A 27,327-nucleotide genomic window follows, 5' to 3' on the forward strand; every position below is an offset into this window, starting at 1 on the left:
TACGGTTCTCTCTCGCCGGACATGGCCCCTTACTTAGACGTCTTAGACTATCATTAAAATTAAAACACTGCACTCCACAATTCCTTATCTAAAACATTACTGTAAATCAATAACATCTAACGAAATCACAACCAAGGGAACTGGTACGGATAATGCAGCGATTTTCCTCTGCCTACTGTGGTTTCACGGCTGGAGTCGTCCAAAATAGACAACGAACGTTGCAATTTGGGAAAAGGTCTGCGTACAGGGTTGAGGGTTAGAGGTGAACAATGAACAAACAGCTGCTGACAGTGACGTAATACTCTTAATACCATCCGTTTTTAATAATTTTTATATTTTTTTTGTTAAAAAATAACAATTATAAATATCTATTTTGCTGTAGATTATTCCAAAAACACACTACACGTCTATATAGATCTTTATCGATAATAAATAATAATATATACATATACTACATAATCATGAAGTGTACCTTTGATAGTCTATGCACGACGCCGCGTGAACATAGTTATACAATTGAATTACATTTATAGCATTTTTCCATGATAAACTATCAAAACAATTGATAACACTGTTTACAGTATTATTTAGCTTTTCATATTTGTCTGTTTTGATTTTAGGGTTTACACTTTACTTCTAAAGGCAAAATATTAACTAAAAACTTAATTTTTGCTCCTATAACACAATGGCAACAATATCAGAAATTTTAAAAACGAAGACCGATGACGATGAAGAGGAACCAAAAAAGAAATCGCGTGAAGATTGGAGAAAAGCTAAAGAACTCGAAGAAGCCCGAAAAGTTAGTAAAAATAATATTCATTTTTTATGGTTTGTCTGACGGTTGATGACTAATTATTTATATACTTAGGCGGGAACAGCTCCAGCTGCAGTTGACGAAGAGGGCAAAGATATCAATCCTCACATTCCACAATATATATCATCAGCACCATGGTATTATGGTACTTCTGGTCCAACACTTAAACATCAACGTGTTCCCGGGAAAGCCCAAGAATATTCAAGTTTAAATGAATGGTATAAACGAGGTGTAAACACTGTAAGTATTTTTCATCATATTATACCTTTTAATTTGAATGATTATCTGTTATACTAGCATTATGTATGCACATGCAAGCTACATGTCTTGCTTAATATTAATTTACACACAACAAATTTTAATTTAAATGTGTATTATATACTATCAAACATTTTTCTAAAACCATTAAAATAATACATTTTATTTTTATTATTATTGAATTTCTTTTTCAAAGTGTTAAGATTAAAATATGTTTGATATTTATGTAGCATATACAATATTAATAACATTTTAGTTATTAATAGTTCTGTACTGATTGATATGATTCAAAATACATAATTATAGTTGTATACCAATAATATATATCTGTCATACATTAAACTTTTAAACTATTTTTTTTTATTTTTTAAGCTATATATATTACTGAGAATTATATTTGTAAAAAACTTATATCCACAATGTCAATATTGTGATATTTTTGTATATTATACAGATATCCATGTTTTGTAATTTCTTTAACTATATCTTTAAAAAAAAAAAATAAATAATATATATTTTTATATTAAAAATTAAAGTAAATAAGGTTTATAAGTTGTATTATATAATTCCTGGTTTGGTAAGATATTGTATAGTTTTCAATAAAAACATTACTGTATATTAAAATATTTAAATATTCACTTAATACAATAATATACATTTTTAAGGAATCTGTAAGCACCAAATTCCGTAAAGGAGCATGTGAAAACTGTGGTGCAATGACACATAAAAAAAAAGACTGTTTTGAAAGACCACGAAAAGTTGGGGCTATTCATAATTCTATAAATATTGCGCCAGATGAATATGTACAACCTGAACTCAATCAAGACTTTGATGGAAAACGAGATCGATGGGCTGGATATGATCCTTCTCAACATAAAGTAATTATTGAACAGTATCAAAAAATTGAAGAGGCTAAGCGTGACCTTCGTGCTCAAAAACTAAATGCCGATGGAGATGAAAAAGGAGAAGTAAATTAAATTTTTTTAATCAATTTAATTTAAATGATAACAATTTTTACTATAAAATATTTAATCTCTAGGGTAACAGTTCTGCTGACGAAAATGATGAAGATAAATATGTAGATGACTTTGACATGCCTGGAACAAAAGTAGACAGTAAACAACGTATTACTGTTAGAAATTTAAGAATCCGAGAAGATACAGCAAAATATCTTAGAAATTTAGATTTATCATCTGCTTATTATGATCCTAAAACAAGATCAATGAGGGATAACCCACACAAACCTGGAGAAGATCCAGAACAGTGAGTTGTATATTAGTTAAACACGTTAAAAAGTAATTAATTTATTGATCAATTTTAGAGTGGAATATGCTGGTGAGAATTTTGTTAGATACAGTGGTGATACAACTAAACACGCACAAGCCCAGTTATTTGCTTGGGAAGCATATGAACGTGGTGTTGATGTACATCTATTAGCCGAACCTACAAAATTAGAGCAATTGAAAAAAGAGTATGAAACTCATAAAGATCGTTTTAAAAAGAAAACACAGAATACAGTGTTGGCAAAATATGGTGGAGAAGAACATTTGCAAACACCTCCTGTACAATTGTTATTAGCACAAACTGAAGAGTACATTGAGTATTCTAGAAGAGGAGATATTATTAAAGTACGACTTAAATAACAATTACTTTTCAATATGGATGACTATTTTTTTTTTTTTTTTTAGGGTGAAGAAAAGGGAATTGTACGTTCACGCTATGAAGAAGATGTTTACCCTTCTAATCATACATCTGTTTGGGGTTCCTACTGGGAAGCTGGAGAATGGGGTTATAAATGCTGCCGTTCATTGGTACAAAATTCTTATTGCACGGGCAAATCAGGAGTTGCATTATCCACAAATTTACCAGAGTTAGGAAAGATTGTCCCTGTTGTTGAAAATACTATCCCAGAGTCTATTAGTATATTTAAAGAAAAACCTAAAACAGCTGAATCAATTACATCTCATTGTTCATCATCATTGTCGTCATCTTCATCAGATTCTGAAACATTAAAAGAAAAGTCTAAAAAAAAGAAAAAGAAGAAGAAGAAGAAGAAAATGACAAAAAAGAAGGCTAAAAAAGAGGAAATAAAAGATGCATTACAAAAGGCATTAGATAAAGAAGATGAACGATTAAAAGAAGTTGATCGAATTATGAAGATGGATGAGAGAAAACGTCCATATAATAGTATGTATGAAGTTTCTAAGCCTACTGATGAAGAAATTGAAGCATACCACATGAAAAAACGCAGAGATGAAGATCCTATGTCCAATTTTGTTTAATTTTTTTATTTACTTGAATTAATCTCATAAAAATGTTCAATTTTACTGTAAATTACATCATATGTTAAGTGGAAAAATATTATGCTTATATTATTAATTTCCTTAGTAGTTAGTTCATTAATATAACACATATTAGTATATAAATCAGTGCTGGATTATCTAACTTAACAAACTTAGAATAAGGTTTTATATTTTATACAATATTATACAATAATACAAACTCTGTTTAGTATTGATTTTAAATGTTTTAAACAAATTTCACTGTTGGAATTTCTGGAAGGTTATAATATTAGAGAGTTTGATAACTTGATAAATTCAATTGCCCATTCCTTATACATTTAAAGTCAATATTTAGATAAATATAGTTTGTATTTTATAAAATATAAATAGCCTTATTCTAAAATACTATTTTTATTTCCAATGTGGTCCCTAGCAATTTAAAATTAAAAAAGGTTAACAATTTGATTTTATTTTAATTTACAAATTTATTTTAAAATATTTAAGATTAATGCATATTTTAAGGTTTCAGATATTATTAAAAATAAAATTAATATTATTATTGATCTGAACTCTATAAAATCTTTAAATATTTATGCTGATATCAATCAAAGTATATATAAAACAAGATAATTAATATTTAACTGCTAATTGAAAAGTTTTCAAAAGATTTATCTTTTTAGATAAAAAGTAAGTGTATTTTTTTAACAATAAAAACTTTCTATTGGTTCTTTGTACCCCTCATACATAAAGAGTGAACAAATAAGTTTGTAGGTTTAAATTGTAAGTTTAATAAATTAAAGTAATATTGCATAAATGAACAGTGTTTCTTGTAAAACATTAATGCAATTCAGCATTATAAGTGTTTTGAGACTATAAAATCAAACATACGTCTATGTATTTCAAGGTATATTAACACTATTAACGTATTGTAAATGTGTAACTGTTCTATAAATAGGCATTAGACAACATAAAAAATCTGTGTTGAGCAGTTCTAATTTAGTCATGATTTACTAGTTAGTTAATTATGAATTTAGTTTTATAGACTTCAGTATTAAATTTAATTTACCTACTATTATTGATTATATAATATTCTATCACAGAATAATTCTGTGGATTCCATAATCAATAATCAATGCTATTATCAAACTTAGAGGTAAGGTTAAATTTCAATCGTATATTATTTATCTATAGTTTTGTTTAAATCAAGAAGATTAGAGATCTCTAATCTTCGTGGTTTGGTTTAAATATAAAGCGGAAATATCCTGAATAGTTATTGGTTAATATATTATTATAAGATATAACATTGTTATCACGGAATAAGTATCAACTATGATAAAGCTTATATTTATTTACATTAAATATTAAAACGTTGTAAAATTTTGATGGTGAATTGTTTTTGAATGACAAACGTAGTAACTAGTGAATAATTTCTTGTACATTTGTGTATTAGATTATAGAATTACTATTACGACATTTTATTAGACATACTTTCAATGTTGTCAAATGTTCCGATATATTTGTTGTATTGTACTTTTTTAGCGTTTACGTGTCATGCAGTTAGACCCGGTGAAGGATCGTGGTCCACCATTATTGACAATGTGAGGTGTTTACTATGCCGATGTAATCGGCTATTCGTAAAGTTTACTATATATTTATTCTTCATTTTTATTTTTGCAGGAAAATTCTATACAATTTTGTGGCGGTAGCCTATTTAAAGGCACAGAAATATCAATTAAAAGTATATTTATTCATATGTTGATATTACCAGGGCTGTACTTAGACTAGTATTCTGAAGTCGTTTGTCTGGGACTTGTGCTTTAAAAAAATTAAAAATCTTAACGAGTCCTGGTTTTAGTTTAGGTATTGTGCCCCAATCACCTATTAAAACTTATTTATTTATTATCATTGTATTTACATTTGTTGTGTATAAATTAATTATTGGTTTTTATGTATAATAAAAAAAAAAAATTCCTCTTAACAATCAAATCTAACTCTTAGGAAAATAAAAGGCCTGGAAGATTTGGTTTGTCCAGTACTCTCCAAACCTAAGTACGGTCTTGGATGTTATTGTTCTATATATGCACAAAACAAATATTTTTATTTTTATTTGTGTTACAGTTACTTGTAGCAATGTGTATAATGTCTCTGTTGGTTGGATCCTAACAGAACCTGAATGTTGGAATGACTACTTGAAACTTGGCAGTGGAGTAAGTTCTCTTTTTATTTAGTGTCAATGGTTATTAGTTATTGCCTAAATTTGGAAATTATTTTTTAGCTTATAAAACAACTCCAAATAAAAGATTTAAACCATGACGCTAATACCAATAATACTTATATGAATCATGTGAAATTTGATGATAAAGTATACTCCTGTGCCAGTGGAATAGATTTGGTATTTATACTTATTAAATATTGCAATTTAATAAATAATTTTAAACATTTTTTTTTTTTGTATAGGATGATTTATCGTCATTTGAGACTAATAAAACTAATAATAAAGCACTACACCAAGTAAGTAATTTTTATCAGTTTAAATTAATTGTGCAGTTTAGAGATGTAGTATATATAACGATTTACTAATATAGTATTAATATTAATCACTTGATTAATTTATGTTGAGTCCAAATTTGTATGTTCTTACTCATCATTTATGAGCAAATGCAGTTTTAAATAGTAAAAAAAAGTAGATAATTCATTCTATATCAGAGGTCCCCAACCTATAGTTCATGAACTATCAGTAGCCTCTAAGATGTTGTATAATGGTCCACAAGTCATACTTACAAACTTTAAAAATATTTCATTTTTTCTTTGGTGTGTGACACAAATACCAAAGATATGTATCACCAATTTCATATTGTGTGTATATTACATTGTTTATATTTCATAAATTTTTATGACAATACCACTTATTTTATTATTTTAACCAATAATCTAATCTTGTTTGTACAGCATAATTAGTTTATAAGTAGCATACAAATAAATAAATTGATTCTTGTTTGTAAAAAAAAATAAGGTCTAAAATTTAGGTGATCTGTAATGTTCTCTAAATAGTCCGTAATGTCAAAAAGGTTAGGAACCACTGTTCTATACAGAAAAGTTTTTTTAATATTTGAAATTATTAGTTTTTTAGCTTATTTTATCTTGGAATAATTTTTTAAACTGTGAGAAAAAATCTTTAGATATTTATATGTTTTAATTTTAAGATCCACTATTTTTTCTTATAAATTATCAATAAAATAATATTTTTTACTTTTTGTTTTTAATAATTAATGTATGTTAAAGTTTTAGAATTATTAGTTTTTTATCTTGTAATAGGTAACACAAGTTTATCTTTTTATTTAAAAAAATAATTAAAATTTGTATATTAAAGAATATTTTGATGTTCATTGATTATTTTCATACATTTTTTTTATTTTTAAGAGAACACAAAAAAGTTTCTTATAAATTAACTTCCCCCAGGTATAAAACATTTAAAAATTAATAAATAATTCAATTAATTTATGTGAAAACATATGTGTATATTGGAATATTCACAGTTATTATGTAAACTAAATTAAACTTATTTAGAATAATACATTTTAAAACAAGAAAACACGAATCTTATTATAACGTTAAAATTATATAAATTTATTTATACATCAACATTAAGACTATAGACTATAGATTATTTTATTCTTGTTAATAAGTTATTTTGAACTAGACTTGTTAAATAAAAGTAAAAATAATATAACTATGAAAATATATTACTTTGAAATCACTATAAACTTAATGTTTCCATTATAGATAAAAATTTTGTTTTATTTTTTAAATAGAGATCCAATCATCGAGTTTATACAATTTTAACAGATGGAGTGTACTTATTAACGGTGACAATTAATCAAGATACCAGATATGATATAAAGGATGATCAATTTACTGCCAATTTAGAAATTTCAATGAAAGGACCACATGGATATTTATCAGCTACAAATTGGCCACTACTACATGTAATTAACTTTAACAAGTAAATTGTACATGAATAAAACTTCATTTAGATTTTACATTCTTTTAGTTTTACGGGTTCATGTGTTTCGTTTATATATTTTTTGGTTTAACGTGGTTAGTTTTATTATTTATGCAATGGAGAGATTTGCTTCAAATACAATTTTGGATTGGAGCTGTCATTCTTTTAGGTAAATAACTAAAATCACTATGAACTCTAATATAAAATATTTACCACCTTATACATTTCAGGAATGGTTGAAAAAGCAGCTTTTTATGCAGAATATTATGAACTGAACCTTACAGGTCATTTAGATAATATCTATGGAGTAATGACCATGGCTGAAGTGATTTCTTGTTTGAAACGGACACTTGCACGTACTTTAGTTATCATTGTAAGCTTAGGGTTTGGTATTGTTAAGTAAGTTTTTGGTAAAATAATGATTTACTATAGTGATTGCATTTAATTATATATTATTATTTAGGCCTAGATTAGGTCCACTTTTACCAAAGGTCCTAGGAGTCAGTTCTTTATATTTAGCGATGTCATTAATGGAATCATATTTTCGATTGTCAAGTAATATGACTGCAGAAATGTTATTAGTTGAATTACCGTTAGCTGCTTTAGATTCTGGAATTGTCTGTTGGATATTTGCTGCCCTAACTCAGACAACTAGGGCTTTAAGACTTCGGAGGTACAAAATAAATGTTTCAATATTTATTATATTTTTTTTTTATCAAATACAATATTTAGAAATTACTATTATTATATGGTTTATGATATTATTGATTAAAATAAACTCATTATTCCAAAAAAATATTTTTAAAAGTTGAATATTTTATTTAGGATCTATTTTTTTAATCAATACTTTGACGTTTTATTATATTATATGTAACAATGGTTCTTAACCTTTTGTAGATCACAGGCCCCTGATCAAAAATTTTTAGAAATCACAGACCTCTTTGTCAATTTTTTTTTAATTACATTTCTTTTACTATACGTTACGTATTGATGTATAAGTATGTTAAGTGTTAAGGCTACCGCGGATCCCCGACATAAGTATCACGGACCCCCAGGGGGCCACAGACTACAGGTTAAGAACCGCTGATATATAATATTCATTGTACATATAAGTATGAAGTATTATTTATTTACACATTTAATTTTATTTTAAGAAATGCAGTTAAACTCCAGTTATATACACATTTTACCAATGTTTTGGGTTTTACTGTTATAACCTCCACTTTATTCATGCTGTACTCTATAAAAACACAAAGATTATCAGATTGTGGTGGTGTAAGTTAATTTAAAAATTTTAATTATTTAATAAATATTAATATTTTTTTCAATATTTGTAGAATTGGAAGGAACAATGGTTAGATGATGCATTTTGGCATATAGAGTTTTCTATAATATTACTTGTGATTATGATACTCTGGAGACCAACTAATAATAATCAAAGGTTATTTATTATAGCTTTATTAAAATTTGGAATATTAATTAATATTTCAACTCTTATTTTGTTACATAGATATGCATTTACTCCATTGTTAGATGCTCCTGATGATGATAGAGACGAAACTGAATTATTTATTAAAGATACTTATAATGGTGGTATAAAATATTTATTATTGTATATTTATAAAGATTTTTTTCATTGTTAATTACATTTTGTTCAGATGTGAAGATGAGAACCACTACAAATACATCCAATCACAATTCTAATGTGACACCGTATAAAGATTATCCCGCTTCAAATAGTAGTACAAAAAGTCAAACACAACTTGTATGTATTTAGTTTAATTAATTATTTTATAGTTATATATTATAATGTTTAATTTATTGTAATTAATAATTTGCAGGATGATGATTTAAAATGGGTCGAAGAAAACATACCAGGTTCATTGTATGAAACGTAAGTTATTAATATTTTAAATCAACTAAACTTTTTATATTTTATATAAAAATTAATACTGTATTTGAATTTTTTCATTTCTAGTACTGTGCCAATTTTGGATTATAGTGAGGTAAATATTTATTTTAATTTAATTTTGTAAAGTATAACATGTAGTATTTTTATATTTTCAGGATGATCATAATACAGCCATTGAGCGGTCAAAACTACAATAAACATTTTGAATTTAAGTTTTATATAATGCTGTAGTTCACCACATAAAATAAGCTAAGTATAAATGTTTATTATTCTGTACTACTATTTACTTATAATTTGTTTTTATTTATTTTAATTTAACTATTATTTTGTTATTGGTCACTACAATATTGTGTATTTTAATATCCATATTCCTTTTTAATTTATGTTGTTTTAATTTTAGTCTTAAAAGAAACATTGAATAATTACGAAATTATGTAAATATAAAAACAAAATTATGTAAATAAAAAAATATTTACTATTCTGATTAAAAAAAATGATAAAAATATTTTAATAAAGATTGTATAAAATATTACAAATTAAAATACAATATGTTCACTTGATTTAAAAAATTTAATAATTCATTGATCAAAAAAATATTTCATTTAAGAAATATTCTTGACAACGATTTATTTAATGTAGCTTTTACATTTGGTGAAGCTGCTGATGATATCAATGCTGCACCTCTCGGATCTTCGCTCAATCTGGTTAATATATGTTGAGCGGCTTGACTAAACATACATAAATATTTCTAGATACATCAAATCATTCTTCAATCAGGGCTATAGTTTTTTAAGATTCATTACTTACCGAGAAGTAGGCGTATTGTCAAATACCATATTAGTAGCAGCAGTTATCACTGCATCTCTGGCATCCGTTGGTAAATGAAGAGTTCCGCTGACCCCGAGCTTATCAACCACTCTGGCTAAGAGACGGCACGCTTCAGCACGAACGATTCGATTTCCATGTCTAAGAGGTTTTATATAAAAAGTATTTTCTTTATTATATACACCCAATTTTGTTTTGACTGATACGAAAAGACTCACTTTATCCCTTTAACTGTGATCACATGCACACATTTTACGGGATTTACGTTGTCGACCATTGCATTCAAAGCTTCTGCACTTTGCACTCGAAGAAATTTATTAGTATCCGCTGTACGCGGAAACAGTGCCGATGCGATTTCTTCAACATCCTAAACAAGAGTGTTTTGTTTAAATATTTATAGTCGAACGTTTATTTATTTTCGTACCGGTTCGACTGATTTCGGTACGTAGGAAAACATTTTCTGTGCAGCCGTACATGCAGCTCGCGCTACTTGAGATCGAAGACATTTGATATGCTTAGCCACATTGCGAGCGAAAGGTTGTAAAGAACCCGGACGCAGTTCTTTACCATGGAACATAGACAGCCGTGAAATATTTTGTAGACCCGTAACAACCGCTTCCCTGTCATAACATTAGTTATTTGTTAATCGATCAAAAATGACACAATTAATTTATTTCCTGCTTGTTTAAAACAAATATAGCAATCATAATTTAGTGCTCTATCTTTATGTGGGAGGAATGAGGTGGGTTTAAAAGTTTTATTTTTTTTATTTCTGGTGAAGGGGGCTTATAAAAAATATTAATTTGAAGGAAAGATAAGAGAGTCTAGCCTCCCCTCCCCCTAACCAAAGTTATCCTTATAAATTTTAATACGTGTCATCACTAATGTTATACCATTCCGGGCTATTGATTTGAGTAGAAACCAAATGTAGAGCTCTTTGAGGTTCGTTGAACGGAGTGAAATTTGGTCCTATTTCAGTAGATCGTTTATTTTTAAGTTTCGTTCCAATAGATCTCCTCCTTTCGGCTATAGATGCAGTAGGTGGCGCCGATGGTTGCACAATAGATTTCGTAGGTTTTACTTCAGCTACAGGTTTTTTACTGTGATCAAACAAATAACAAAATAAATGCATTGAAAATCTAGACTTTTAAGTGCAAAAATGTCTGTGCCTTCCTATCTTATTGGAGATACGTATTAATTTATCAAAGCAGTTTAGTGTAAGCGAATAATTGTTTTTAAACTAATCTCAGTAATCTCATAATATTTTTGTATATGATTAAAATTATAGTTATGTTTTCATATTAAGTTAAAAAAAATAATCACTTTTGCCAAACTACCAAGATATAACAATTGGATTCCTTTACTGTCTAAATTAAAAATATAAATAATAATAAACACAGTATGTTCATTTTCCCAAATCAATAAGGTATTCTAGCCTGTTTCACCATAGTTTCTAGTCTAGTCGTACTGCGTGTAATATCGTATAAGTATATAGATATATGTATTCATATATTGTATTTCGTCTATTTGTATTTTTTATAAACTCACTCGTTTTGCGACTGAACGTCTGTGCCTGATGTTATGCTCGTGGTAGAACACTGAGGCTTAACGTAGTTGGCCGGTTTGATGAGACTTGAATCGCCATAATTTTCAGACTGCGTTGGCAATTGTTTATGATCTTCAATCACTTGCTGCTGCTGAGGCAGTAGCCGATCATCGTAATTGACTGTCCGAGTTCCCATTATTGCGCCACTATCAGCTTTTTCGGCCGGAATATTTGACGACGTTCGATTGGCCAGAGTCTGTCGTCGAACGTCAAATTCGGTGTCCCACGATTTAGTTCCGTTGTCATTTTCACTGCTATTGTCCACGGGACAAATAAAAGTACGATGGGAATCATCGTCGGCGTCAGACATTCTTTTGTTGTCATGTTCCTGTCTGCTGATCTCCGGCACCACGGTCATGGAAAACTTTGTTTTCACGGAAGACTCAAAACTGATTAAAAAAAAAAAATACAAGTACAATTTTATTTATGTAGGTATACTACGATGTAATAGCCAATAGGGAAATTATTTTATATAGGTGCGTATACCTATTACATCAATTTCCTTATTGTAGTAACTAGAAGTATTGTACTATCATAAATTTATAGTTTATAATTTATACCTATACGAATTAAACTTTCAACTGGTATGTAATGAATGTTAATATAAAATTTATTATTATTACATTTAATATATTTAAATATAGATATGTTGTCAAAAATGTATAGTAAAATTAAATGATACAGGTTAAGACGTACAGTTAATTATATCTTCAGAATTGATTATATTTATTTTTAGTTAGAACTATAACTTTCTTAGAATTGAACTTTGTTGTTCCTATTTTAAGTAAGGTAGGTATAATAGAAAATTGGGTGTTTAAACACCCCCCAAAATATTTTTTATTTTTGTAGGATTATTTACTTATTCAATTTTAATTTCAATTATTATATTATACTTTTAGATAGGTATAATATTACATTATGTTTATAAAAAATCGGCTAAAGTAAAATAAAAATTTAATACTATCAAATCAAAATTAATAATAATAAAATTTGAAAAAAAAATACTAAAATAGGATTTAAAAGTAAAATAAAAATATACCCATTGTGTATTGGGGTATTTCCTATTATATTTATTATATATTTACTACATTAATTAATATCTACTTTTCAACAAATGATTATAAAAAACATCCCCCAAAACTTTTTAATGTGTACGGCCTTGCTTAGTTCCCTTTTATGCAGTGCTTTAAAATCAAAGATATAATAAGAAAAAGATTTTTTGGTTTACAATTTAAAGTTAACTATAGGCACGCGTGTTTAAAGTAAAAGAGTTTTAAGAAATTAATAAATAAAAAAACTCATACATTTATTCATATAGGTGCGCAGACTTTTTTTCAAGGTGTGTAGAAGGCTGCCACTGGCGCCCCCTGAAAGTTATTTTAAGTATGTAAAATTCTGGTAAAAAATATACATTAATATTGAAATGTCTTATTAACTATTTAATTAAAAATGTAATATTTACTTAAAATTCAAATTGAATTACAAAATAAAAATTAATAAAACCTAAAATTGTTTGAGTAATACATGGAATCATATAACTTGTGTAAATAAACAAAAAAATAGTCGTAAATGAAAAAAAAAAATAAATAAATTTAATAAAAATTATAACTGATTATACCATTTTGAGTTGGATAAATTTTTTTAAATCATTAGTGATGTCTTTGGGATTTAATTTTACCGCTATTTCTTGTTATATACAGTTATCAGTATTAAGTCATTTAATCTTTCTTGAAGCTTAGTATTTTTTAATTTGGATTTCACAAAAGTTAATTTAGAAAACGATCGCTTACATGCAGATACGACGTGTGACTATAATATTACCATACAAACTTTAGTATATTACGAAATTGTTCAAAAATACTTTGTTTATTAAAATATTTTAATCATTGAAGCCAAATGCGAAGCTTTTATCGCCCAAGTTAACTTAAATTTATAGGAAAAATGCAATAATGTAAATGGTCGGCTGGCTATCATTCCGTTGTCCTCATCACTGTCAGTATTTATACATTTATAGTTAATGTTTTTTAAAAATAAATTAGGTACAATGACTGAATATAACAATATAATATGATTAAAAATCATATAATTTTATATTTATAAACAAATGTTAATACCAAGTATATTGATTTGATTTTTATTTATGTTTGATATGTCTGAAAACAAGGCTCTGTGTTCAGGGGAGGTATACAGCTGCATAACCTGTATACCCCTTACGCACGCTTATATACTTATTAATTAAATTACATTCGTAAAAACTTAAAATAAACTCGTCTCCATTTTGGTACCTACATATATTTAGGATCAGGTGGTCTTATACGCATAGCCGAAAATATAGTCGCAAGTGTGACTTAAAGTTAATATCATAATACTTAGAGTGGTGACATTTTCATGAAAAATACCAAATACATATTATATATTTATATAGTCATTTAAAAATAAAAATATGTAATGAAGCCTGGCCATTATGTTCGGTACAGTTATGTAGGTACATATTATATTTATAATATAAAGATCTTACTCGACGATTGTCGGCGCACACGACGGTACGTGCTTAGGTACTACGAACACGGTGTGATTCAGAGATATCTGTTTACGGTTCAGTTTATTTCGTTTGTCCCGGTGCACGGAATTGTGAAATCTATATCTGCGTTTAGCCGGTGGTAATGTAGTAGTAACCGGCGTAACGATGCAATCTTTGGGCGATGAAGACGCCACGAGGCTACGACGACGATGAGAAGGAATAGGACCACAACAGAAACAAGAACGCAACATAATCATTACCGACAAAAATTATTTAAGTGTATAAAAAAAAAAAAAAATGCCATCATCGGCCATCATTTGTAATGTAAAAAACGGACTGCCGATGTGCCGAACACTACATTTTCTAATACTCACGCGGTAAAGGTATAATGATAGCAAATATCGATATGTAAATATCTATATATATATTATATTATACCTAATATATTAATAATATGATATATGCTGTAATAGTGCAGAGGGTCCTGCTATACCTCTTCCGAAGGGGAGTGGACTTTTATATGCACGCATTGGTGTATATAATATATATATATGATATTGCATGCAGTTATAAGGTTATTATGGACGCACGCGATTGATCGGATTTTTAAATAAGGTCAACGGTCAACTCGCTCCAATACAGCATGGACTGTACGTTTGCTATTTTACTCATCTATATTATGTAGCCTGGTTTACACGTGAATACACAATACCATTGAGTATATTATATACTATATATACTCAATGATAATACACATGCAAGGGGACTTGTTGATATTTTTACCTTAAACGGTTTGACCCGACTATGTATGCTGGCTACATCGTTGATATAACTTATCAGACATTAATAGGTATTCTTTACAATTTAATTATTTAAAAGTAGTATGCCATAAAGCCAGTACCTAAGATAATATGCACTAATATAATATAAAAAATTACAATGTATAGTCTATAGGTATATGATTTAGAACAATTAAATCTAGTACCTAAACCCATTTGATTATATAATATTAAAATTGGTACCTATTTAGATTTCAAATACCTACCAAGTATACTTTTTTATTTATATTTTATTTAAGCATTTTAGGCTTTAACAAAACATTAAATGTTTATTGACACATTAAAACTAATAACTATAGAGTATAGACCATGGTGATTATTGATATAATAATACAAATAAAACTAACATAAGGTCAAGAAAAAAAATATATCGTATAAAATAATTAGGCTCTACCTATATGTCTTAAAAACAATAATATTTTAGCATCAAAGACTTAACAAAAAAATCTTAGACTGAAGAGACTTTATTGGCGTTTAAAAAAGCTTTTAATAAAAATAAATTATTATTACAGTTGGTTTTAAATTTAGGTTTATAGAACAAATCAGAATAACGTCTAGATATTCCCACAAGGGATTTTAAATTCATTTAAATGTATTATTTATATTTCATAATTGATATTTGCAGTTAATATAGTTATTTAATATAACATAAACGTATATTAAATCTATTAAATCACGCCTAATGGTAGAAGAATCAAGACCTATAGGCCTATAGTCTTAAACTAAAAGGAAAGAGTTTTTATAGAGATAGTAAAATGGGTAACATAGACAATTCTTTTTAGAAATGTACATTGAATGATATTAAAATGGTTTAAGTAATTTGAATAATTATTTGACCATATTAAAGAGTTAAATTCTAGATCAGATGTGACAAAAGGAATTATATATATTTTTTAAACACAAAAGTCCTTAATAGGTATTTCTATTAACAAAACCTAATAGCTTTTGCAGTTATTCGCTATATTTATGATTTACTTTGAAAGACAAATCAGATTCAAACAAATACCATCTAAATCTGTGATAAAATTACATATTTCGAAAGGATAGTTGAAAAATAATTTTTAATTTATTAAAAAACTTAAACCTACTGACAATTTCAATGTACAGTGTTAAACTTACTATATTAACATTTTTATTATTACTTAACATAATAATTTATTTATGACTGGTGTCCCAGATTTCTTAAAATAAAATATTTTTATAATTATTTATATTATTTTAATTCATAGATTTGTTTCAATTGGTTTTATTGGTAATAACCAGGGCTTGCATTAAAAAAAAATTGTTTTACGTTATTTAAAATTAAAACGTTATACAAATTTTGGGTTTATCCGTTATTCAGAATTTAAACATTATTCAACTTTTGCGTTTATCGTTATTCAGAATTAAAATGTTTAATACATTTTATGAATTATAACTATTAAATAATTGGAAATTAATTATTTCATTTAATGATATACTATATTTAACGTTTAGTGTTATGTTTTATATTATGATATATCATATATTTCGTTTTGTGTTATTTAACTATTTGCGTTTATCGTTTTCCATTATAATTAGTTACAAATCTCAATCGTTTTTTGTCAAATATAACGTTAAAATCATAACGTTATTATAACGTTTGCAAGCCCTGGACTAATAACTAATAAGTAGATATGGTATTATCGACTATGGTTAATGAATACATCGTTTATGATAATAGATAGTCAAAATAAATTTATAGGTACCTACTAGTTTTGATTTACGAAAATTATAAATTTATGATAGATACATTAAAGATATAAAAAAATATTAAAATTCAATAATATTATACTCCATTATACCAATATTATTTAATCTGTAATAATACTACAGATAATATTGTGAATAATACCGACGAAAACACGGTGTTTGAAAGTTGGTACCTTAGTAACTTTATCATTTAAGATATGTTATCAATTATCATATTTTTTAAAAGCATTATCTAATGTTTGTTTATCGTCATATGTCGTTTTGTCGTAAAGCGTTCAGCCGTTCGTCGTGTATACTGTATAGTTATTTTTCAAACATAAATTTAATTTTAAACTGTGTTTTATAATTTTGGTTGCACATTGAACATTTTAAATATTACAAGCTCTAGTTTAAAATGTTATTTGTCGACAATTAAAATTAATTTTTAAGTTGCATTTATTACTATGTTATTCTTTATTATGTGGTTGTTGATTCCAACCATATTTTCTGCGTACTTTTCGGGTCGTCTTATGTATCTAATCTTACAACGTCTAACTAATTCACAATCAATTAAAAAATCAAAACAACCAATTCAGACTTTAATTGTAATTGGTTCAGGTGGACATACAGCTGAAATGTTACGTTTAATGAATTCTATGAACAAGTTGAAATTTATGCCACGTTTGTATTTATTAGCTGATACAGATACAACAAGCCGGAACCTTGTAGAAAACAATGAAAGTGGTTTAGACTGGTCCATAGCCATTATACCACGATCAAGACATGTAAATCAATCATACTTATCATCTATTTTTTCAACTATTTATGCAATTTGTATAACTGTGCCTATAGTTATATCATTCAAACCAGATTTGGTTTTATGCAATGGACCTGGTACTTGTGTTCCAGTATGTCTGGTTGCTTTTATAATGAAATTATTCCATTATGCAGATACATCAATTATATTTGTTGAAAGTATCTGCCGGGTTAAATCATTATCTTTAACTGGAAAATTAATGTACTTTATTGCTGATTTAATAATTGTTCAATGGCCTGAATTGAGACAAAAGTATGGACAGAGAGTCAAATATCTTGATGAAGGATTGAATTCATAATTCTATTGCTTAATGTAGATAACTTAATATATTAAGTTATTTATGTAAATTATTAATATATATATACATGTTAATATTATGTGGAAACTGTGTTTATAAATTATTTATTTAATTTCTAATTTTTCAAAATCCTTACAATTAGTATTAAATAATAGGTAATATGATCATTAGTAAAGAATAATGACAAACTTTACGTTTACATTTTATGCCTATTATTTATTTGTAAAATTATTTAAGTTAATGTGTTGAATAATATATAATATGTTAATATATATTCTGTACTCACTTTTTAAATGTTTTATCCGTTTTCATATTCTTATAACTTCTCTAAAAAAGAACAATATAAAATTTAGTAATGAAAAAATGATTATTATGAATTACACAAGTTTTAATAATTTTATAGTACTTAATAATATATAACCAATATTATTGAATTATAATAATTTTTTTTAATAAACAAATATTTAAGTACCTAATTTATATTCAACAAAAAATAAAAACAACCATGCTATAAAATGTGATTATTTAATTTTATATTTTGAATTGTATAAAATGTGTGCATACAGTATAGTATTCCTAAATTAGTTTACTAGTTATTTACTATTTAGTATGGGCAAAATGCTATCAAGAGTTGAAATAACCTTAAACTTGAAAATATTACCTTCTTCAATTTAAGTTATGGTAACCTATGGGCTATGATTAATTACTAGTCAAGAAATTATTGGAGTTATAATAAATTAATCAGCTATTTATTAATATAAAATATATTTAGACATTTATTATACATATACTATATAAGATACCTAACAGTATGCTATTTTATTTTAAGATAATTAAAATTACACAAAATAATATAAAACTAAAAGCAACTAATTTTTAGTATTCCTCACTATTTAGTTGAAAATGGTCTTGTTGTAATAAATAAAACTACAAAAATGTTTTTAGTTATTATTTAAGTAACTAATACTATCTTAAAACTAAGTAATAAAAATTGCTAATCATCTATAATTATACTACTGATTATAAATAACACTATTTATAATCAATGGTAATACTTTTTTAAGTATCATACTATAGAAACAAAAAAAGTGTGATTTATAGACTTATAGTGAATAGAAATAATAATATAATTGCACTCATTCAGGCGCGTATTAGGGATGTCCGATAACTAAAAAAAGTTTTAACATTGATCAATTTTTTTTTTATGTCCAAGTCGACATTAATTGATTGTACGTAATGATTGACTTAAGAAAAAATAAAATTGTGATTAAATATTGGAGTTATAAATAATTGCAGCCTTGCCGCTATTTCTAGATTAATAAAGGATAACCAGGATTCACCCGATCACTTTAGTCTAGAAATTAGTTTTAGTTGTTTGAAGAAGATCAATTATCTATCTTATAGTTACATCACAGATATCGATTGTCTCTTAATCCCAACTTCAGCATAGCATGTTTTCCCCTCTTGTAATGTCCGCATCATAAACTAAATAGTTTAAATGAAAAGGTATCGACATTTTTCTTATTGATATTCTTAGATCTTGTAATTAGAATTATTAATTTAAGTCGTACTTCAGAGATACTAACATAATTAAGGTAAATATTTTAGAAGACCTTAAAAGTTTATTAAGTTACGATTTGTTGAATTGTTCTATCTATTTGTATTGATATATAATTAATAATTTATAAGTTTTTTTTTTTGACTGCGTAAAATGCATATAAAAAGGTTAATTATTAACCTTTTATTTAATTTTATATTTATAGGCACTAGTTGAATAACCATAATCATATTTACAGAAATACGCTTGTTAAAAATAATGGCAATAATGAGATGTTGTAATTTAGGAGAACTATTTGAAATAATTGAAAAATAATTGGAAAAAGTGAAAAAAACAAATACAAAGTATGCCTTCCTTTTGCTCAAAATAGAGATTTTTCCATTATAAATGTACTAATTTTGTTAAAAGTGTATAATAAGTTTTATTAGCGATTTTAGAATCACAATATTTTAACTTTAGATTTATTTCAAAAATAAATATTATCTTTTCAAACCATTATAAATATGTTAGGTATTGCTGTGATCTATACTAAAATAAGAAACCATCAGGTTTATATTCTTAATGCATATACCTACTGGCCACTACCGCATAGGGGATGTTTACATTTGATAATCCTGGATACGCGCCTGTAGGCTTATAGCTTTAGTTGGGTGTATAATAGTATAAGTTTATTGTTTTATAAAAGTAATAGGTATACTAACATTAAATGAATCGTTGGTTCTTCCAGTACAAAGAATAGCGTGTGGAGAAAAAACTCCCTTATTAAGTGATTTTCTAAAAACAAAAAACTTTTTTAATCTTGTTCTTTAATTAACAAGTGTTGTTAAAAATACTGGGAATTATTTAACATATTATATACCTATCATCCAATTTTCTTCTAAAAGTTGTATTTAATAATGGACCTACGGGAGCACTTGTAAATTGTTTGAAATCTGAAAAGTTTTAGAAAAAATATCTAATAATTTGAAAAATTGAAACATAAAAAGTTATTGATAGTGTAGGTAAATACTTGATTGTCGTAAGGGTGGTAAAATGTTTGGCCTCAAATGATTGATTACTCGTTTTTGATACAAATAATTACCGGAGCTTCGAAATTGGGTCTAAGAATAAAATAAAGTTTTAATGCCAAGTTAAATGTAGAGGACTCAAACAAAATACAACATAGGTTTTAAAGAAATAGACAATATAAATACTAGGTTTATAAGCAATAAGCAGACGTGTACCTATTTAATAACAAAAATTGGGGTTATTCACCCTCGGTCAAAACTGTTTTATAGATTTTCTGTCAGATACCATAGGTCTCGCATGGTCACTAGTAATTTACCATTAACCTAAAATGTTAAATTTTCCTAACTATTATTCTATATTGATCCAAGATGGCCTTATACGTATAACATAAGATAATATATTGTATTATCATAGCTAAATAAGTTATAGTTATATATGCATATAACATTATAAATAAAATGTCAAAAACCGATATGCACGTTGTGATTATTTCGTATAAATAAAAAACATTTAATTTGACCTAATTTCTTAAGCGTCATAACTTTTTTATAATACCCACGTTTAAGTTTAAAAGTAAATACCTAAAATAACACGCAAAAATGCTAATTTTTAACCTCTTTATAGCTATATGTAGGGCAATAGTGTTTCGTGATTAAATTTGATGGTTTAATGTTGACCTATTTATAAATACCGTCACTATAGCCGGAAAGACTTGGACGTTATCGGACACCTAAATCTAAACAAAAACTATGTACCTACTAACAGTACTAACACACAGGTCGATTCTTATTTCTTAAATATGTATGACGCAATTTGTTTTTAAATACGAAATAAGAAAAAAAATAGTTGAAGTTGAGTATTAAATAATTCAAAACTTAATAATAATAATAATAAATCCATTAAATTCATTTTGCAAGATTTAATTTGGTGTTTTTGACTTATATATTTAGGAATTAAAATATTTTATATTTTAAAACAATACAAAACGAGTTCCAGTAATACGAGTTAGGTAGAGTATCATTTAATATTTACTATGTAGGTATATCAAATAGAATAAATAATAATAAATCTATTGTAAAATCTGAGTAGTTTCAGTTAATGAACATTTTATAGACAATTAGCCATCTTTGTTAGCAAGATGCATTGGACTACAATGAAGAAAATATAGTAGATAGTTAGATCAGGAAAGAAGAATAAAAAATATTTAATAGATAACTACTAACATGTTATGTTATTAATTGAAGTCAACAAAAACTTGAGATGTGTACCTATATTTACATTTTATATAGGTACAAATTGTTGTAATAGTTAATAGATTTTCTGAAATAATTTTAGCTACGAAACTTGTTTCGTACAACAAAACTACATCAATTGCAAATGCATTAATTCAAATTAAATTAGATAAAATATATAGATACCTACCTTAAATTATTATAACTAATCAGAACTCTGTTATTAGGTGTATGTAATCTAATATAAAGTCAAGAACCCAAACCACTAACAAAGTGTACAATTAATAATTACCTTAAAATAAACTTTTGAAGTTGTATCTTGTGGGACAAACTTAAAAGTTTTTAAACGTGAGTTGAAATTTTGAGATATTTTACTTAACTTCATTCTTAACTAGTTTATTTTCTATTTATGTTAAGTCTTGTGTGGAAAAATTTATAACCACCAAGTCACAATTAACACGTCATAATTAATGTATGTGCGCCAATTTAAATCCAATATTGAAAGTTATAACTATAGTTAACTATTATTAAAACCTAAATTATAATAATTGTCTGATAGTAGCGGTAATTACTATTAAAAAGCGCTAGGTTGGTCAAATTAATTTATTAATTGAAGTATGTAGATATATAATAAATTACGAGACTAAAATTGTCTATATAAGGCATTATTTCATTAAAATAGTATTATTAGAGCATGTATTGAGGCATAAAAATATCAAAAATAAAACAATAATCATGCTAAATAAATAATGTAAAATTTACGAGATAAATGTGATTTTTACTTGTCGTGAAAGTGGTAATTTTATTGACGTGTTTTCCACTTCATTTTTGGGATGTTTCGGTATGCTTAATGCAGGCTTGATTGGAATTGGAATACCAGTAGACTTGTGAACCTCATTATGGTCATCAGAAACATCAGGACTTCGAATCTTAATAAGCTCTCCACCAAACGTTACTCTTCTTGGCGTTTTTGGAGTTTCTACATCATCTTCGTCATCATATGATGATACTGAAGAATCTTGACCAGATGATGAAGATATTCTATACACTTCACATAACACTTCAAAATCCTAGAAGGAAAAAATAATTTAATGCAATCCTAAAATTAGAAGTTACTTAAATTAATATAATAAATAATAATAATATGATTTAACCTGTGTATATGTTATAAAGTATAGATATTCAGTATTATATATTCAGTGAAACCTCTATTAACAGACACCTCCCAATAGCGGACGTTTTTTTGAAAAAGAGGACATTTTCACTACTTTTCAATGGGAAAACATCCAAATAGCGTGCATTTTTTTAATAATTATTTGAAAATAATAGGTATTTACATTCATATTCTCGTACTCACGTAATAATGTAAAGTAATAATCACGATAACAAATCTGTTAGGGCCGGTAAGATTACGACGAATTCGGTTATCGGTGAAACGTTTATGACTTATTATGAGTTATGAGAATTATGGCATACAAGTCAGTGACGGTTTTCATCGCGATGACTACATTAAAAAGAAAAAGGTTGTCGCTTCGCGAAAAGGTTGACATTTTAGATTTCCTACTATAAAAACAGCGGAAAAAAGAATTTGTGCACTCACAGAAAAGTTCACCGATTTTTTTCTCACAAAAATTATTTAAAAAATATATGCACTTAATTAAATAAATAATTATTGATTATAAAAATATAATTTAAATAATAATAATTTGTAAAAAAATAAAAATGTAATAATTTACAATAAATAATAACATTATACTTACATACCTACATGTAAACATACGTACATAGTACACTATTTAATTTAACTTAAACATTTTTCTACAAATTTAGGCTTAATGAATTTAAAAAATATATCCCCTCTGAATAACGGACAACATTTTGGTGGCCGAGAGTGTCCGCTATTCAGAGGTTTCACTGTATATATACATTTTCGGAATGATTTATTGTATACATTAGGTACTTAATAGTATAATACACTTAAGTAATTTTATTTGCATAGGTACTAATAAAATAAATGTCTGTTCTGTTCATAATATTTAAAGTTTTATTTATTATTATTATAATTGTTCTTATAAACTTACTTCTGAACAAATGACATACATAAAATTTGGTTACTTAGCATAATAATTGTCGTATTAAAAAATAATGAGTAATGAGGAAGAAATTGTTTTATTATGTTGCGGTACAATTTGTATTACTAAATTTTGTACCCCCCCCCCCCCCCCCCCCCGAAATTGTATTTTGTATACGTGCCTGTATACATATACAATTCATAGACGTAATGGTAATTCAATTTGAAATGAAAATAATAAATTATACTTTATATTAATAAAATAATACTTTGACACGGTATATATATTTAACCTTTATAAAGATCCAACAAATATTTATAGACATAAAGTATATCTACCCATTTAAATATTTAATTAATATTTTTTCAGTAAGTTTTTATTATATTTATATGTATATTAATACAGCCAGTACAGGTAATACTTATCACTTATATAAACTTGTAGTTATATATAAATTTATACGTAAAATATTTGACATCTACTTAATGAATTATAAACTTACCAATAAATTGGTAATTCATATTTCATATTTATACAGATTATGGATATTTGATATATTGTAGCATTGGTTATTAATACTAGTAAGTAGTAGATATTATTAATTATCAATGGTTGAAGGTTCCTAGTACTTTCTGGCTCTTACCAGAAAAATACATACATTATTCAGATAAAATAAATTGTTTAAAATTTAAATAATTATTACCTTTTTAATGATTGGATGAAATGTTTCAAGGTAGTGGTCAAATTTATTTCTTCCAACAATTTCTTTAACTCTGTCTAAACAGTAAACAGCAGCTTGTTGAAATGTTGCTTGTACCATCTTGTTAGATAGGGCAGTTACAAGGTGTACAAATGTGGGTATGGCAATCTAAAAACCGAAAAAATAAACTAAAACTTATACCTAAATTTATTGAACTTAAATTTTAAAGCTTATTGACTGAAACCTCATTAGTTGGGCTCAATATGAACTTATTCCTTAACATTTGCTATAAATTGAGACATATTGTTTAGTACAAAATTGTACAATTTTAATTTAGTATAAAATGTTTAGTGATATTTAAAACATTTACCTAATAGTAGTTTCTATTTATTAGTATTTTCCTCTTTTTTTTTTTTTTGTGAAATCAACAATATTTAGACCTTATCAATATATTTTTAGAAAAAAATCTATTTTTCTAAAACAGCATTTTATAAATATGATTTTAAAACTTTAAACCACAAATGATTTAATAAGGCATAAGCCCTATAAACTCCGCCTTTATATTATTGCACAATTAACATTAAATATCTGGGAAAATTATAATTTTTTTTAATTTTGAAAAATAAAAATATATAGGTCTAATATTTATATATGTTCATATTGAATTGTATAATTATATAGTAGTAAATCAAGTTTAAAAATTTTTTTTGCAATTAATATGAATATTAGAGATTATTAATATTTATTTTCCACTTACAGGTCGTTCTCCATTTCTCTTAACGATTTGCTGAAGTACTACAGGAACGCATTCCATAACATTCACGGTGAGACTTGATTTGGCACCAAATACATCTAGTCCCTGTACGATCATGGACTTGAGAACGAATTCGGGGTCAGCTGAGTGTTGAACGTAAACCAATATTGCATCCATAGAGCTGCTTCTGAGGGCCGGTGAAAAGTGTGCAAGATTTGTTATGACAGCCGGGAGTATTGTCGGGGACATCAACGCGTCCAGTTGTGGGCCAACTGCAGGTATAACGTAAGCTAACACTCGTGAACCATGAAGTCTCACCTGTAACATATTGCATAATATAATGCGTCACATGCTAGTCCTCAATCAATTCCAGTCTCAAATTTTGAAAATTCACGTTTTTCTTTTAATTTAACTTTTTAGAGCTCGCCATACACACTCTGAGACATATTTTCTATACAGTAGGTACTAAAAAAAGGTAAAAATTTATTCGTTATTTATAATCCGGATCAGCATTAGATGTTATGCGGAAAAATTAAGTATAATTTTTACGCTAAAATTAAGTATAAAGAATTGACAATGAAATTTTGATTGTATAAAATAAATATGCATATTATTGTAAATTGAAGATTTCCCACGACGACTATAATATATAAACGAGTTTCTATGAAAAATTTAGCTTAAAAAAAAATTGCCGTATTTAAACATTTTATACCAATGAATGAATGATATATGCCGGAAATCGTATAGAAAATTGTATTTGAAAATAAACGATTTACATATTTAGATATGTATTTATTACTACAACAGAAATGAAAAGTTTTTTGAAGATAACGTGAATAAGATGACGTAGTACCGTAAATATATATCATATAATACTAAACGACGCTTAAAAATAAAAACAATTTGAACCCGTGATTCGCTCAAACTAGTCAAATTTTACTATAATAATGCTCCGGAAAAAATTATTTTCAATAACCATCTTATCATTCTGTACAATAGCGCAAATAATACTTCGTGGACATCAATACTACATCTTTTTATATTATATTAAGCTCATTCGCGATCCATCGCACACGATGCACCGACCTGCCATTCGGGATGATGCAGTCGGACGGCCAGCTCGGCGAATACTTCCTGTCGGTCGACGTTGGCCGGGAACCGGTTCTTTTTGATCACGTATTGCCAAACGGGCGTCAGCTCCAAGTGACAGTGGCCGGAGCGAAATTTTTCCGGCGTGGACACAGGGTCGGCGGCTAGTCGGACATCCGGACGCAGTGTGGCGGTTTGCATGATTGTTACGATGTGCCGCTGCGGCGTATCTGTAGCGGTACAGCGTTGGCCGCGCGAGAAGGTACGCACCGACAACAACAATTTTGGTTAGGATCTATATGCATTAAATATAGAAATTTGTAAAAATTGCATTGTTAATAATAATTATTATCGTGAAGTATATTTTTACGGTGCAACAACACGAGTGCAGGCATCGCACACCATCTATGACCGCCCGTCTTCGTCGGTTCGCCCGCGCGCAAAACGCCTTATTACAGTGTTGTAGGTAGGTGTCTTATATATATATAGCGTTTGCATAGCAACACAAATCGTGTACGTATGTACGTATACAACTGTGTACCTACTACCTGTATGTAACTAAGTGCAATGATGAGGCGTTTAGTATACGGGGTGAATCGTTGTTTAAGTGACATATACTCTACTTACTTAAGATTTTATAGTCTACAAAATTTATATATTTATGTCGTATGCTTGTAGGGATATTTCCGTTTAATCTTAGGTGTATGGGAGCGTATTATATCGACTAATTAACATCATAGTTATTTATTCGTGGATTCGTAGTCATAAATACATTTAATAATTAGACGAGTCGAGTATTATATAATACACTGTTATATTGACAAGAGGTTCTCTGGTGAGGTTTGCTCATCACTTATAGCTATTATAGGGATCATATCTGCTCATTTGAATCATAAATGATTATTAACACACAAAATATGTTTGTCTGCGATATCGTTTCATTGTAAAAATAAATGACTATCGAGCATTGAGATTTTTAGATGATTATAATAATTTCCTTCATAAAACATTGATTGTCACGAAAATAAT

At 27.2% G+C, this 27,327-nt stretch overlaps 4 protein-coding genes across 6 annotated transcripts; 3 read left to right on the forward strand and 1 right to left on the reverse strand.

Annotated features, from left to right (window-relative positions):
- The first annotated feature begins 577 nt into the window (after window positions 1-577).
- LOC112591003 (pre-mRNA-splicing factor Slu7) lies at window positions 578-3,418 on the forward strand. Its single transcript, XM_025334626.1, has 6 exons — window positions 578-799; window positions 869-1,054; window positions 1,738-2,040; window positions 2,112-2,335; window positions 2,394-2,700; window positions 2,761-3,418. The coding sequence occupies exons 1-6, from the start codon at window positions 686-688 to the stop codon at window positions 3,352-3,354; spliced, it is 1,728 nt and encodes a 575-aa protein (XP_025190411.1). The 5' UTR covers window positions 578-685; the 3' UTR covers window positions 3,355-3,418.
- Window positions 3,419-4,705: 1,287 nt separating this feature from the next.
- Window positions 4,706-9,598, forward strand: LOC112593039 (transmembrane protein 87B). 2 transcript variants are annotated; one of them, XM_025337264.1, is made up of 16 exons: window positions 4,706-4,952; window positions 5,032-5,092; window positions 5,473-5,561; window positions 5,630-5,746; window positions 5,812-5,865; window positions 7,167-7,340; window positions 7,406-7,526; window positions 7,588-7,756; window positions 7,821-8,030; window positions 8,512-8,632; window positions 8,695-8,798; window positions 8,868-8,950; window positions 9,016-9,122; window positions 9,199-9,251; window positions 9,336-9,363; window positions 9,425-9,598. In XM_025337264.1, exons 1-16 carry the CDS (start codon window positions 4,848-4,850, stop codon window positions 9,464-9,466), a joined length of 1,638 nt encoding a protein of 545 aa, XP_025193049.1. In that variant the 5' UTR covers window positions 4,706-4,847; the 3' UTR covers window positions 9,467-9,598. The 2 variants fall into 2 exon arrangements, with proteins under 2 accessions (XP_025193049.1, XP_025193059.1); XM_025337274.1 differs by having other exon boundaries at window positions 4,707-4,952; window positions 8,868-8,947.
- Window positions 9,599-9,855: 257 nt separating this feature from the next.
- Window positions 9,856-27,305, reverse strand: LOC112598232. Of its 2 annotated transcripts, none has more exons than XM_025344645.1 (12): window positions 26,926-27,305; window positions 26,296-26,856; window positions 25,213-25,527; window positions 24,459-24,623; window positions 22,466-22,753; window positions 18,172-18,212; window positions 11,643-12,089; window positions 10,988-11,194; window positions 10,519-10,714; window positions 10,313-10,461; window positions 10,077-10,235; window positions 9,856-9,997 (listed from the first exon to the last, which is right to left on the reverse strand). In XM_025344645.1, exons 2-12 carry the CDS (start codon window positions 26,497-26,499, stop codon window positions 9,868-9,870), a joined length of 2,301 nt encoding a protein of 766 aa, XP_025200430.1. In that variant the 5' UTR covers window positions 26,500-26,856; window positions 26,926-27,305; the 3' UTR covers window positions 9,856-9,867. The 2 variants fall into 2 exon arrangements, with proteins under 2 accessions (XP_025200430.1, XP_025200422.1); XM_025344637.1 differs by having other exon boundaries at window positions 26,296-26,593; window positions 26,669-27,305.
- On the forward strand, window positions 17,176-17,971 carry LOC112598249 (UDP-N-acetylglucosamine transferase subunit ALG14 homolog). The gene has a single exon (XM_025344654.1). It carries the CDS (start codon window positions 17,235-17,237, stop codon window positions 17,883-17,885), a length of 651 nt encoding a protein of 216 aa, XP_025200439.1. The 5' UTR covers window positions 17,176-17,234; the 3' UTR covers window positions 17,886-17,971.
- Window positions 27,306-27,327: the final 22 nt, after the last annotated feature.

Source organism: Melanaphis sacchari, unplaced genomic scaffold (assembly GCF_002803265.2).
Source record: "Melanaphis sacchari strain LSU unplaced genomic scaffold, SCAv2.0 Contig0_pilon_pilon, whole genome shotgun sequence".
In the NCBI taxonomy this organism is placed as follows: Eukaryota; Metazoa; Arthropoda; class Insecta; order Hemiptera; family Aphididae; genus Melanaphis; species Melanaphis sacchari.

Bases quoted from the DNA above. Each gene is read 5' to 3' on its own strand.
- LOC112598232 (XM_025344645.1), bottom strand. From the start codon at position 26,499: ATGCAAACCGCCACACTGCGTCCGGATGTCCGACTAGCCGCCGACCCT. The intron at 10,462-10,518 runs GTACGAAAATAA...ACTCTTGTTTAG, and splicing joins TACCGAAATCAGTCGAACCG to GATGTTGAAGAAATCGCATC. The intron at 10,236-10,312 runs GTGAGTCTTTTC...AAAACCTCTTAG, and splicing joins ATCACAGTTAAAGGGATAAA to ACATGGAAATCGAATCGTTC.
- LOC112591003 (XM_025334626.1), top strand. From the start codon at position 686: ATGGCAACAATATCAGAAATTTTAAAAACGAAGACCGATGACGATGAA. The intron at 2,041-2,111 runs GTAAATTAAATT...TTTAATCTCTAG, and splicing joins ATGGAGATGAAAAAGGAGAA to GGTAACAGTTCTGCTGACGA. The intron at 2,701-2,760 runs GTACGACTTAAA...TTTTTTTTTTAG, and splicing joins GAAGAGGAGATATTATTAAA to GGTGAAGAAAAGGGAATTGT.
- LOC112593039 (XM_025337264.1), top strand. From the start codon at position 4,848: ATGTTGTCAAATGTTCCGATATATTTGTTGTATTGTACTTTTTTAGCG. The intron at 7,341-7,405 runs GTAATTAACTTT...ACATTCTTTTAG, and splicing joins CAAATTGGCCACTACTACAT to TTTTACGGGTTCATGTGTTT. The intron at 8,951-9,015 runs GTATAAAATATT...CATTTTGTTCAG, and splicing joins TAAAGATACTTATAATGGTG to ATGTGAAGATGAGAACCACT.
- LOC112598249 (XM_025344654.1), top strand. From the start codon at position 17,235: ATGTTATTCTTTATTATGTGGTTGTTGATTCCAACCATATTTTCTGCG.